General features: G+C 28.4%; 1 protein-coding gene across 1 annotated transcript in view; it reads right to left on the reverse strand.

Annotated features, from left to right (window-relative positions):
* Positions 1-2,432, reverse strand: part of LOC136985136 (uncharacterized) — an 86,121-nt gene extending 83,689 nt beyond the window's left edge. The window contains exon 1 of the mRNA XM_067282336.1: positions 2,203-2,432. Coding sequence (XP_067138437.1) covers positions 2,203-2,275 — 73 coding nt within the window. The 5' untranslated portion in view covers positions 2,276-2,432. The remainder of the gene's footprint in view (positions 1-2,202) is intronic.
* Positions 2,433-15,566: the final 13,134 nt, after the last annotated feature.

Consider the following 15,566-nt stretch of genomic DNA (forward strand, 5'->3'; position numbering starts at 1 on the left):
TTTGCTTCTTTCATTCAGATAACTTTATAATTTTTAGCTTAAAAAATATATCTTTTTAATCATTTCCTTAATTATATTGATATAAATAGATATTGAACTAAAACTGTGATAAAACAGATGTCAATATAATCTTTATGACATTGATTGTACTGCGGGGTGTGGTTGTCTACATCTTCCTATCTCGTCCCACAAAATTTCTTCTTCGCTCTTAACAGATCTTAAACTTAGTAATTAAGAGCAGTCATACTCTGTAATAACGTCAGACTCTTCACTACTGTGAATTATATCTAGAGACTGCGAATTTTTTGATTATTTTGAACATTACTTAACAAATTTTATCTTATAATTTATACGTATCTTACGTTTATGCTGTTTTTTAGATAATTTTACATTAATTTTTACAGGAAAAGGAGAAGAATAGTAAGAAATTTCTCATTATTTACGTATAAAATTTGTATAGTTAATTTCAAGGGCATGACGTGTTAGAACTTTGGCACCTTATAGGTTAATGCAATCAGCATATGCTTCACTTTCTCGAGAATCAATTTTTCTCCCATTTGCGGAGTGAAGGGATTTTATTCGTCTATAACGTGACGCAGTTCCCTAAACCATTTTTCCAATCTTGAAAACGACCGGATATTAAATGGAAAACCACACATCAGCCGACTTTCAACGTTCTGTGGTAATTTATGGGACGAAGTATGTCCGAAGCCAGGAAACAAATATATTCAACGCATTAAATTTCTTACGGAGGCAAAAGAAGAAAAGAAAAATATGTTGTAGAGTGAAGAGCGTGTTTTAGTTGGTACGGATTATATTTCAATGTCGAACCGACGTGTAATTTAGTCAAAATGAGGTAAATACCGATAAGAAAGTTGCACTTCTTTATCCCTGGGCAGTTAGTACGATTATTATCGAGCATAATTCTGAAACGCCAAAGTCAATTGGGTGGTGAAATACATTTTGACGATTTACATATTTATGAGCACAGTATCTGCCACTCGATATGCTCTAAAGTAATATTTATGAGAATACCGAGTCGCATTACGGTTTCAGCAACAGCTGTCTTTCAACACAAATTTCGCGTTCAACTTCTACTATAGACTTTTTTTTCCTTTTCACTTTCTTTCTGCATAAGAAATTAGGAAAATTCCTAGTAGAAACATCACCTAATTGCCGCGCATCTAACCATTCTGTCGCTCAATTTACTTTTCTAAAAATGAAAGTTTTCCTCCACTGTTTTGTTTTTCTTTCTTTATTGTGTAAATGAGCTAGAGTGATTTTTGTATGACGCATTTGCATTTATAGATTCGCCTGCCATTTAAATAAAGTTACTTTTTGAATTTATGACGGAGTATAATATTCATGTAAATTTTTGTAGTCTTCTTCGTTGTTTTTTAGATACTTCAAACATTTTCATACGATAAGTAAAAGATAAAAGACTCGAGTTTTCGATAAATTCAAAACCGATGAGCATCACTTTATCATATTTCGGCATTCAAATCTATAAAGTGATGATACTTCGAAGCAATCGACAATGTACTGTACAACACGGAATTTTTAGGGGGAGTTCAACTGATCAAAATTGTTTAAATCTGTTTCTGTTTTAAACAAAACGGTAACGATAGAGACATTAAAATTTAATTATATTTATTATCGAGAACTGTCGTAGGAAGGCATTTTTTTCGTTCCCGACATTTAATCATTATATAAAAATACAGGATATCGCCATTCGGCCGGCGTATCTTGTTAATTCACTAATCAAAGTAGAACACACCATGTACTCATCGACATTAATAATGAAGGGAGTGCAGTCTTTCGTGCATAACTTCTGCTATTTGCGTAATGCGAGTCACCAGTTCTTTCAAACACACCGATTGTTGTGGTCGGTAGATCGATATAAAATTAATAACTCCGAGTTCTCTCTCTTAAATTGCATTAATGACCGAGGCAAAAGCGATGCTAAAATAACTTTAGAAGCAAATTAGGCAGCATTAAAAGTAGTATACTTTTCAGTTAGGCTCGTTAAGGTCTAAATCTAATACTTATCTTCCCATTACACACACACCAACGAGTGGAAAAGCGAAGCCAGATAAAGAGGAAACGGCCGAACAGACGATTCCATAAAAGATTAAAATATCCGCCCCAAACCTACAAATATTTACATTTTCTTTTTATAAAATTATTCGTGAAAGTACTTACCTTCTACGAAAAAGTTTGAGATTAACGTAAAGGTTAAAAACGTAACGACTAGGGGACGATTTGGTTTTTCCATCGTCTATCTCTGTTGTATTTCTAAGCGGGAGGAGACATGTCAAATCAATTGCTGACAGTTCTTCCTGATCTTAAATGTCTAAGAACGTGACAAGGCAAGAGGAGAAGAGCTGCGCAGCCGACCACACTCCACAAATGCACTGATCTAACTGAGCCCAGCTATCGGCGGCAACTGCGAGTCATAGAGGCAACGACTAGCTTCGTCAACTGCACACGCTATACGGGGGTGAAGGTATCGGCGGAGGGGAAGTATCTTATGGTGCTGCGATATACGCAGGATACACCGGAGCGAACACCACTTTTTTGTATTTAATCTTCTTATATTTGTAAATATGTGACGAAATTTTTTTCTTAGTAAATTGAAAGCGGGTGGATTTTCCCTTATTCTATTTAAGCCAAACATCCTCTTTTTTAATATATATATATTTTTTTCTTATTATTTTTGTTTAGCCGCAACCTTTATATTCGGATTTCGATTAAAATTTTAAAATGTATTTAAATTTTATAACTATCGATTATCGTTTCGACTATCGAGTATCGTTTCGAAATCATTTATTTATTTATTATGTTTTTTTTTTAAATAAAATTTTTATATGGATAAGAAAATATTCTTCGCTTCGTATTTGAATCAATAAATGAAGATTTATTCAACAATTCGAGTCCATGTGAAGGAAATAAACATATGTTCTTTCTTAAAATAGAATTCCGAAAGAGTCTTCCTCCTTTTGTGGCAGAAATATTTTTCCTTGCTAATCAAACTAAAATATTCTTTCGCCAACATTTTCTAGAATTATTCATTAAACAATTTACATCTTAGTATATAAAAATATCCCCAAGAAGTCTTAAACTTTCTAACTTACAACTAATTGATATTAATTTCTTTAGACGTAATTAAAGAATTAGCGAGTCAAACACAAAGTGTAACTTTAAATTCTTCTTGTTTTACTTTGTAGATCATTTCAGAAGGGATAATCAAGTTTTGCCATCGATCTATTCGTTCTACGCAACCCAGCTTGCTTTACTCCCTTCATATGAATTGCTAAAGTACTAACCATGAATACAAAATATATTATTTTTAACATTAGTTTAAAGTACTTAAAATGATTAATTTTAAAATTATTATTTTAGCGAACATTTAAGTAACCTAAAAATAAGAATATTTCTTTTCTTTTCCTTCCATAAAAAACGAGAATAATTTATGTAATCTTGATTTGTATCTCTTATAGAAAGACTGGACGAAATCTCGATAATAAATATAAAAAAACACGGTTTTGTATAAAATCTGCATATTTTAAAATAATCATACGAAGTAGATTATTCTAATCAGTTTGATTTAAATAGTCATCGTCGAAATTATAATTTCGATTCGTACAAAAATATCTCGAAACATAGACGTTATGGAGTAAAAATTTTAAATAAGATAAAATTAAATGTAAATATTTTAAATATATACTATAATATTTCGATTAAAAAAATAGTGTTGACATATTCTGAAGTAAATGAATGATAGTGAAGAAGATTCAATGATTCTTTGCTCTTATATGTATGTGTACACAACATAAAGATGCTGCATGTTGAAAAGAGAAGAAAGAACGAAAAAGTTCAATCGTTCTTACATTTTCTCAATTAAATCTGACTTTGTTTTTTATTACACTTAATTAATTTTATCCAAGATAAGTATAATGAATAATTAACCTATTACTTTTATTGATGTCTATGCATCTAAAAATGTTCTAATCTAATTAAATTACCAAACCAATTAACTTATTATTTCTCAATCCGAATGAAATAATTAAAGAATTATTATTTTTTCCTTAACTCTAAACTTTTTCTTTTGAAAAATTATAAATTTTCTTCTTTGGATTATTTTAAGCATCTCACTTCTTTTTTTGGAGTGAGAAATCTTAATTAAATCAAAAGCTAAAATATTAATGCTATTTTTCATAGTTAAAGTTCGAAATTTTTTTTCCTTTACATCAGATATCATTAATTATATTTGAATTAATAATAAGAGAATACACTAAGGCGAGAAGTTTCTGCATATTATTTATAATTTTAATAACAATTTTTCTTTATATATGAGCTATCAATTGTTTATCTCCTAAGAGGATTTTCGCTGCTAAAGCCATGAATCAATATTTAAATTCTTAAAACTTCCGTTAGATAAAAATATTAAGTATATACAAGGAATTATAAAGCTTAGATTGATGAAAATTGGTGAATGTTCTTTGTGAAAGTTCCAGAATTTTAGAAGTGGATTATATCTTATTTATAGATCATCATCGAGAGGACAAATAAAGCAGACATAAAAGATTTTTCTAAGTATATATAGATTATACCAATAAGCAAAATATTTCGTATGTCATTTACGAAAGTACCATTACCGATACCAAGTTTATTCAAAGAAAAGATAACATGCATCAACCGAATTGAACGAGTCATAAGTTTCGGTTAACGTGCATCATCCGAAAGTTTTCTTATTATCATTGGAAAATTCTCTGCGTTTAGAATATTTCTACAATGTTACATAATGGCTGTTGTCGAAGATAAGAAAGAAAAAACTAAAATTGATTTTGAAACTTTAGAAAACTTTGTCATAGTAAAATAAAAATTGCAAAAAAAAGCTGTACTCTACATGACTAGTTGCTTCCCATTAACATTTCTTTTGACACAATAATTACACCGGAATAGGATTTTGCCAAAGAGGAAGTAATCATAACCGTCCCTAATTAGGTATTGTAATAGGGTAGTGATACCTCTGTTACGGTTTCATTGTTTTAAAATGAATGATGATGCCGAAAACAGGAGGAAATTGCGAGAAGCTGACGATACCAAATCGACCCAATTTGATGAGCAACTAATTAGAAGTGCAGTAACGAGGAAACTTGTTCATTTACACGCGCCACTTTAAATTTTTTCTCTCTTAAAAACCTGTAATATATATATATATATATATACGTATATTTTCTCTTTATCTCATTTTTTCCCTCTTCCCTAACAATATTTTAAAATTTTTAAAAGGGGGGTAAAGTCTGGAATGTGTTGTTCCGTTATAAAATTTTTCTCTGGTAATGTATACACGGTATGTGTGAACGCCGTTTTTCTTTTTTTATTCCATTAAGCAAAGTGTTTCGTCCAATAATGAAGCCATATGGTCGTCTTTTATGTAGCTTTACTACTCATTGTTGAGTGGAATTCCACAAGATGTAGTATTGCAATAGTATACACCAATTTAAAACTTGTTTCGTTTCTTATGGCAACGTCTTTAATTCTCTGTTATTAGGGTAGTACGACGTGACCCGCGTATCATACTATAGTTTTGTCCAAATCTCCAGAGAAACTGTCTAGACTTATACTGTAATGGAATTCCTTAATTATTTATGAGGAATTGACTCGGGTAATTTCAACACATTGGCATACTGTTTCCTAACTATATTGTCCTCTGAGCCACCAACATCACAGCTTAATATATCAATCGTTAAAAGAGGAGCTACAATTTGTTTTATTTCTTACAATATTAAGATACAATTATTAATTGCAAAACTTTATTATTCTCTCTTACCTGTAAAAAAAGTTAGCAATTTGTTTTCTTTAGAAATATAATATAAAATACTTTAGTACTGGTCAGTCTGTTTAGTAAAGAGAGTGGTTGTGGGATATACAGCACATTTCTTTTGTGAAGAAAGATACAATTGAATATAGAATAAAAAATATTGACAGAGCACGAAATGTCAACATAGATTCATGCTGCCTTATTGAGATCTAAATATGGCGATTGTAAAAGGATGGTAGTTTTTATGATAAAAGGTCGTTGTCTATTCGTGAAAGTATCTTTATAACTTTTTGAATACGTTGTTTTTGGTAAATACATCGAAAATTGGATACATTCTCTATCCGTTGGGATCCCATATGAGACGTTCTCTATTACTATTGAATTGCGCTTTGTCGTGTTATGTGCACCGTTTATTTGCATTTTATCCAGATTATTTTGTCATTTAAATAAGAAATAGAAATTTTTGATTTGTGTTTCTATTTTCGTCGTTTATCTTAAACATCTTTCCTACCCAATTTTACATGTGAAAGAATAATACCGTTATTATAATAACAAATTACATCTGATACATAAACCGGAGATATTTTTTATTGTCTTATATTTATTATACATTTTATTTAAAAAAAATCGACTCGCTAGGAGTTTCTAGTATCTCGATTAGTTTAGAGAATGGTTGTCGTTACATAAAATCTGCATTCGTAAGTCACAAAACGTAACTGATGTTTATGTAAGTCTAAGTGTATAAAAGACAGAGCGGGCAGAGAGAACGTCAATACGTCAATGCTAGATAAAAGAGCATCTAGTTTGTACACTCGGTTGAAAGGAGGATTGCTATCTTCTAGAAAAATGCATCCCGGTTGACAGTCTGTCGTCGATTTCGTGTATAGTTTTGTTCATCGTGTATAAAAGTAGTTCGCAGGTCACCTTATCTCTCTTCCACTATCTGTTTTCATCTCGTTCTATCATATTTCTCCAAAGTCTGGTCACATATTTGATCTTAGATCTTAGATACATAGTTTGAGAAAAGTATATTTCTATCTAACCCTTTGTCGAATCATTTTATTTGGAGAATTTATTTCTTTTCTTTACTCAGACAATAAATATAATAATTTTCGACATGTGGATCGAAAACTATAGATTAGAATTCAATCTTATCAGCACATTTTCTAAATTTAATATAGTAATAATCAAGTACAGGTATAAAATTTTAATATTTTTACATAGGAATAACTCTAAATAATTCTTAGATATATATGTAAAGTAATATATTATTCAGTAAATTTATCTCAGAATCTTTTCCAGTATCCGATATATTTGTTGGTTTGATGATACAGGCATTCATTAAATTATTGATAAACATTTGCAGACAGTATGCAGCCTGTGTGTAAATGAGATATTTCCAGTCACGTTGAGATATAAGGTGACTACTTGACACCAAAAATATCACCAAAAAAATAGATAACCACGTTAAACTTTATTAGAAAAATATCATATTTTTTTTCAATATCATAAATCATTTTTGTTACTATTAGAAACTTAAGAAATTTTTAAAAAACTTATATTACATTTATCTTAATATAAAAGTTACAGTTGTTTAAAATATCCAATGATCTCTGTATGTAAAAACTGTAATGGTTATTATCCTAAATCAAATATTAATAATAAAATATACCCGATAAATACTTTAAAAAATATTTTTATAAGTTTTAATTTCAAAATTTCGTGTATTTTTATAATCTAATTTCTAGCGATACAAAATTTATCAGAGAGAAATAAAAACAGGAGAAAAAAAAACACGGTAAATGCGTGATGGTATCTTATTAATAACGAATGTTTATATCTTTCTACTACTTCGCGTTTTCCATTCAATTTTTCTATTATGAAAACACTCATCTGTCTATTCTAGTAAAGGAAAAGAAAGAAGAAATGTGCTATATTATTGGCATTACTGTCTCAAAAAAGATTTATTTGGCAAAAGAAAATGCATTTTTGCTATGAGAAAAGAGATATTACGCGAGCATAAGTCACATCCAGTCAATTTTTAAATCTACTTCCGAAATAATGTTTGAATGACTGAATGATAGTGGATGATGACTTTATACGATGTGGCCGCTCACAGTATAATATTCGGCGCTGTCATAAGTCATTTAATTGAATTATTCTAGCAGTGGATGGGTAATGACACGTAGATCTCACTGACATCGAAAGAGAAAGAAAGAGAGTAGCAGACAATACAATTCTTTCGCACTAAATCAAAAAAAGGGGGTTTCTAGATACGAAATCTCCAGTTACGACAGTTATTACATTTAATATCTTCCATATTTTGCCTGAAGGCCATATTTGAATCGAAAGAATTATGTCTATTCGTAGTTTAATATTCTACTTTACTCTTTCCCAAAATTCGATTCTTTCTCTTCAAAATAAGAAAATTGATGCCAAAAAATAATAATTAAAAGTTTCATTTATATATAATTTTCATTTACAGAAATACTCTCTCTTTTTTTAAATGTTTTTATTCCGTGAATTTAAGATTACTTTAATCAGAATTCTAAATAAATTTTTATCGAAATGTACGCTCGAATTTGCAATTAACTAATGAAAAATTAGAATTTTTAAAATAAACTCTTCCCTTTTTTTAATATATCGAAGTAAACATTTAAGCTAAACAAATCGTGTTTATATTATATTTGATTTCCTTAAACGGAAATGTCATCTTTCATATTTTATTTCTGAGACAAAACAGATGGAAATGCCCATAACTAGAAGAAGTTACGTAGTTATTGTATAGAGAAAAAGATAGAATAAACTTCTGTTTCACATTCGGTCTCAATTTAAATGCCTGAGGTCAAAACTTATTGAATTATGAAGACGTAGAACATATTTTTCTAGTTTTTTTTTCTTTTTTTTATGATTCGAAATGGGAAAAGTTACGTTAAAAATCCTACTTATATTTTTTAACATTAACCTAATTTATTGGCTGTTAATAATCCTACTACCAGGAAATAGTTATCATCAATTATTAATTAATAATTTAAGACATATCTTTCATCGGATCGATTTTTCTTATCGGACAAACTTCCATAATTTCTCGACTAAATCAATTTTTAGGTTGGTATATTTTATATATAAATTATAGATTATTTCTCGTAGAAATTTTTTACAATAAGAGATTTTATTTTATTTCATTTTTTGAACAGAAACTAAAAAAGAAATATTCCATTCGTTGACATATCCGATGTTTTTTGGTACCTTCCTATTACATTTCAGTCCATCGTGGTTCCCCGGAGACAGTTTATCTCGATTTCTCTCAGATTTTGCTCGTGTACAAAATTGGTTCCGTATTCTTGTTGATGTATTTGTCAGGATCGTTCTATTTGGCCAACTCCCTGTCTGCTCATAACTGCAAGTTTTCTCACTGTTTCGCTGATAACGTCGCTCCGTTTTATGTCCATCCGCTTCCCGTAGATGCTCCTCTGTAAAGGTTTCGATAGCGTTGGGTTGTCTATTCCTACCTCTCTTCTACTTTTAAGTCAACTCTGCGATTCTTATCTCAAGCTACAGTAATAAGATTTGGGACCTTCCATCGTAAATATTAATTAAAATAATTTTGAAAACGTTACCTCTTGTTACAATGGCGTATCTCGAATTTTACTTCCTACATTTTATATAGCGAATTGCGCCTTCCTTATCCGTTTCTTCTTTGTAGCCTTTCTGTTTGATCTATAACATTGTAAAGTATAAATTTTCATTTTTAACTTTTCAAGCGTTGAGAATGATCTAACAATAAATTCGTTTCTGTAGTTTACAGTAATTTCTCTAGAAAAAAATTGATGTGTTGAACAGATCTCACTGTTCTAAATGGTTTAAAAACAATTTTAACCGTCCGAATGAAGAAAAATGCCTGTATTTTGCTTTCAGATAGTTTTAGATTTAACAATTTCAACGCTTTAGTCTTTTGTAGGGTGAGAGAACGTCTAAAATGATTTATACAAAAATTTTCCAAAGATTAATTTTAATTTGACAGAAATTTTTTATCCGTGTCTTATCTATTTTCGTATCTTCGACTCGTGAATCATATAAATGAACATTTGTCTTTCATTATTTATCCGAGAGAAACAAACAGTTTTAGTTATATTGTGCGAGATGGAAAAACGTGCTTCTCTCATTTGTTCCTGATGTGAACATGCATCTTACATGATTTATAAGAGAGAGGTGAACATGGTTTCCATTAGAAGCCAAAACAAAGATAAATCAACTTCAACACATTAAATATAATCCGGGATTTTATTTAATGCTACAAAATTTACATCTTTATAAAATATAAAAGCATATATAATGTTTTCATCCTTTTTAATGTTAAAGTAAATTTTGATTGCATATTTAACGCCTGTCCTTTGTCTTTATAACTCTCATTTGAATATTCTTGAATTTCTAACAACTAAATACAGAAAGCTTCTTTTATCCAGAAAGGAGATATAGTATCATATTTATGAGAACTTCTTATCGCAAGGTGAATTTTCAAATGACTTTATAAATCCTCCATGCAAATGAACTGAGCTTCTAATTAAGAAGTAACATTCTTGAAAATAAGATAATTCTAGATAAAACACTACTTATGAAGTATAACTAAAATTGACGTTAAGAAGTTTAATTTTATATAGAATATCGCATTAAATAACTTCAATTTTACACTTAAAAAAATGGACAAAGATAATCTTTTAAGTAAAACATTCGTTAATCTCTTTAAAATGAGACTTTCAAATTTTAATAAATATATTATTAGATGAATTCTATGTATTAATGTTTAATAAAGATCGTTTTAACATTTGTAATTTGAAACTAGTCTCTAAAATATCATTTTACCATTTGGAATACTTTGAAATGGTCCCATGTGCATCGTTTTAATAGTTCCCAACTTACATTTCTCAAGTAGTGCTTTCCAGCAAAATTTTAATTTCAATATCTGATATTTCGTAGTATAAATTTTATGTGTATTATAATATATTAATATTTGGTCTAAATTAAAAGTTATAGGCAACGTACTTTACTGTATACATAACGTGGAGTCCATAAATATTTTCAAGTTGTATAATAATTATAAAAAATGTAAAGAGTGGATTTCTACTTTCGTCTACGTAATACAAATAGAGCAAAACAGAACTAAACATCGATTTTACGAATGATAACTAAAAGACACAAAAGTAAAAGGTCGATGAAAAATGTCCTACTCAAGGTCCGATCGTTTACCGGAAAGAATCGAGAGGGGGAGAAAGTAGAAATCCGTCTATGGAACCGGAAAGAAGGTCAGTTCAATATACATAGAGGTTCGATCAGTTTTTCCCTAGTGTGAGCACGTACCAGGTGTCGTAGTTCGATAGGAAGACATGACAGATGTTCATCCTGTCTGTTCACGATCTGCCAGTAGCAAGCGCTAAGAGAAGCTAAAATTTTCTACCTAGAGAAAAGATCTATGTCCCCATCTAATAGACACTCATAATTCAAAACCTAAAATTCTTCTCTTTTTTCCTAATCACCTCTAGCTTGTGTCATTCTTCTTAGTTTTTTTTTCTTTTTTTTAAATGATACCATTCTACCAAACTTTTGTCGTGTTTTCCACAAATTCTTCATATTCTACAACTAGAAACTAAAATTTTATATTGGAGGAAAAAATAGAGCTGATGTTATTTTATAAAATTTTATACGCAATTTTACAAAAACGATAAAATTTTATTACACAATTTTACAAAAAAAAAAACCGAACAAAATTAACCATTTACGATTTTATAAATTAAACTAATAAGAAATTACATAGAAAATAGAATCAATTATTCTTATAATCAGTTTGTACTTTATTAAATTACACGAAATTTTAAATAGGAATAAAATAATGAAAAAATTTATTATTTCAATTAAAATAATTTAATCGTTATTTATTCCTTTTTTTAAAAAAAAAAACATTTTCTTTTTTTCCAAATTAGTTAATATTTATATTTAAAAGTAAAAAGAAAAATTCGACAACCAGAATTACTTTTTCATTAGATGGAAGCTTAATTGTGGTGTTTGTATTTTTAAACTTTTGGTAGATAAATTTAATTAACGTAAGATAAGAAATGTGTAGACAACGATCACACGAATGGTCAAATAGAAAATAATTCTGACCTTTATTGTAATGGAGTGATAAAAATTGTTTTTAAACTAAATGAAGTATCATCGAGAAACAAATAAAAAAAAATACGTTTTTCTACAAGTCAAACAACATTTAATTATCTTTATTTTTGAAATTCCATTTAAGAATAGTGAAAAAAATAAAAAAAGTTAGGAATTTTTTAATTAAACCAACAAAATTAATTACGACAAATTAGAATTAACGAAATCGGAATGTTATTTTCATATTAGTGATTATTTTTATTTATAATTATCTTATTTCTAGTTTTTATTTATTTATTTATTTTTTTAAATTTCCTTAAATTAAATATTACTTGAAATATAAACCTATTGAAAATATGTTTTCCCAAGATGTTTTCAGGGAAATTTTTATTAATTTAACACGACTTTATATAAAGAACAATCATCTTAATAATAAGATATTAAGTTACATTTATGAATTAAAAATTCATTAATCAATAATCCGATTAATTTATTTTTTATTTTTTAAATTTTATTTTAAGTCTGTGAAATTCGAGAATTTTTACATACGTATTAATCTAAGTTTGTAACAAGATAGGTAAGAATATATATATTTTTTTAATTTTATACTTAAAAAATAATTAAACAGACTGCGTTTGAATTATTATTATTATTATTTTTATTATTTTCATTTGTGGGTGTAAGATAGGGTCAATTCAATATATCCAGCTTAATTTAGAACACGTGTAACATACTCACGTTTGATTTTGTTACGAACGTTCGTTATTTGTAATGTACAGATTCATTTTTAACGATAGAATATAGGTTATATTAAACTTTTGTTCGTCCGTTTGTCAGCACGTATTCGATAAATATCTCGAAAACTGTTTGAGAATAAAAATTGAAATTTTTTGAATAGTTCTGGCGGTCCAACATATATTCTTTTGCATTGTTTAGTCAGGTCGGAGGAAAGCTCCTGGGGTTATCTTACGAAATTTTAAAAAATTTTAGGAAAAAAAATTTCAGATATTATAAATATAAATATTTCTTATATATTTTGTTTTTAATTTTTATCTTGGATTTATTTTTATTTCAAATATTCTATTTATTTAATAGTGTTAAATTTTGAAGCAATTAGAAGTATAAGATTTAGGATATTTCTTAATTTATTTAACTTAAAATGATGTCTTACCACAACTGAAAAATGCTTAAATATTTTAAGTAATTATATCTGTTTATTTTTTAAAAAAATCAAAATAAAAATGAAAAAAATGAAGATGGTCATTAAACTTTTGGTAGAGATGCTACACTTACCCCAATGCAGATTATCGAGAAATCTTCAGATACACACTAGAATTTTCATATATTGATAAATCAATATAATATAATATTAAAAATTTTGTTTGTTAAAAACATATATAACTAGATATTATTGATTTAAAAATAATTAATTTATAGTCTTCTCTAAAAAAAACATTCTAAACTTTTTAAGAAAATAGAAATCATCTTCGATTTTTGACAAGGTTTAGTTAATAGTGATATTAATTTGTAAAATTAAAATAGATTTAATAAGGAAAATAACCATCGATTTTCTTCTGGTCAAACTTTTGATGATAAATCTATAAGAATCGTTGGAAGATTTACAAACCCAGATGCTGCGTATCTATTACTGGGTTCATAGTTGTATAATGATGGATTCGATAAAAATTGAAATTTTATTCTCTTCCCAGCTGAATCACTGAGTCTGCGAGAGTAGGTCGTGATAAAAATGTTACCGAAATTGAAACTCCTGGCAGATGGTAACCATGAAGGAAAAAGTCACGAAGTAAAAAATAAAATCCATCTCAGATGAAAAGAACCACTTTCCTTTCTCAGATACTTTTTTTCAGCATGAAGTCCACTCAGTCACTGTGAAATAATAAATACATGTAATTTATGTCGTCTTTAATCTTCATAAAAGTGTTCCACTAAGCGTTTTCTTACTTTAAATACATATTTGAAACTGTATAAACAGATTTGATCTACGCTCGCTTGAGTATAGAAATTTACGCCGCCTTCAGCCACCCTGTAGCTTTGAATGTATTATTATTATTATCATCAATATTACAATCTGTTTCCTTTGTAGAGAAAGAAAAATACAGATTGAAAATGTAGACACAAAATGTCTAATTAAAATAAAGATTTCGTGATACTAACCACCGTGACAGTAATAATGTTAAAGGAAATATTTATGTTGAGTACTTAGCATTTATATTTATATTTGTATTAAAATTAGCATTTACATAGATTACATTTCAAATGCTAATTTTATTTATGAATTCGTCATTCGAGCATAATTGAAAAATTTCTATTAAAAAAAAAAAGTCAATTATTTAATACTTCTCGAAATATAATGAACGTTTCAGTTGATTTGTTAGATGTCGAATTCGTATACATAAAAGTTTCTTTATAAATTTATAAATTTTAATAAATATTTTAAATGTCCTTAACATAATATTAAAATGAATATTTAATTATATGTTTTAATGTTTTAAAATAAGTAATATAAAAAATAAGTTTGATAGTTATGTTCTTTGATAAGAAATGAAAAATATGGAAGATGCATTGAGTGTTTTGTTTCTTATAGTTGACATATTTTGCCATTTCCCGCATCGGACGACTGTTTCCAGCTATCTTTGTCCGGAGAGATATGTCGTCTCTAGAGACTTTGCTGATTAGTGACGTATCCCTCTGGGAACATGAATTATGACTGCAGCTCGCATTCCTATCATCGAATCAAATCTTCTGTCAACAAGTACAATGTCGGTGCGAACAAGCCGTAAAGAAAGGAAAAGAAAAGTGCACCTTGTGTAACTGTGAGGAGAAAGTATCATCTGAGACTCTGTCATCAATCTCCTCTGTACATTCTGTTCAGCTACCAGACATTCCTTTTGAACACTTTCGCACAATCCTTATGTTGAACAGAAAAGACAGCAGTTAATACAGACCTGTTGGTTTTACACAAAGAATATCTATTTATCTCTTTCTGCAATAAAACTTTCGAATATTTATTTTAACACCGAATAAAATTATTATTATTATTATTGTAAAGGTTAAATTAATTTCTAAAATTCTAAAATTTTATTATAATTAATTAATCCAATACATAAAAAAAATTAGAAACTTTAAAGACAATTTTCCGTTTTCTGTTAAACTTTATAAGAGTTGAGCAACAATAAATTTACGTATAAAATTAAATTAATATCTTTTCAAACATATCTTGTAGTCCATGACTAATATAGAGTTTTACTGATGATGTGAGAAACGAATAGATGGTTGTTTTATTAACAGTGTTTGAGATAAGAAAAGAAAAGCTTATATTGTAGAAGATTTACTAAAATGGCTGTAATTACCCTTATAAATTTTAACTCGATTTTAAGGCTGACAATCAGGTTGGTTGTCATTATTTCGTATAAACTACTCTGTTTTGTAAGAGACGTGAATATTAAAAGGAACAGCGAGATATCATCGAACGTTAAAGTAACAACATGCATAAATCATTTAGCACGAAATAACATACATTAATAATCGCGACATAAACAGAATTTAGATTTACTATCCTTTCAAAGAGGGA

This window comes from Centruroides vittatus, unplaced genomic scaffold (assembly GCF_030686945.1).
Source record: "Centruroides vittatus isolate TY-2023 unplaced genomic scaffold, ASM3068694v2 contig_954, whole genome shotgun sequence".
Lineage (NCBI taxonomy): Eukaryota > Metazoa > Arthropoda > Arachnida > Scorpiones > Buthidae > Centruroides > Centruroides vittatus.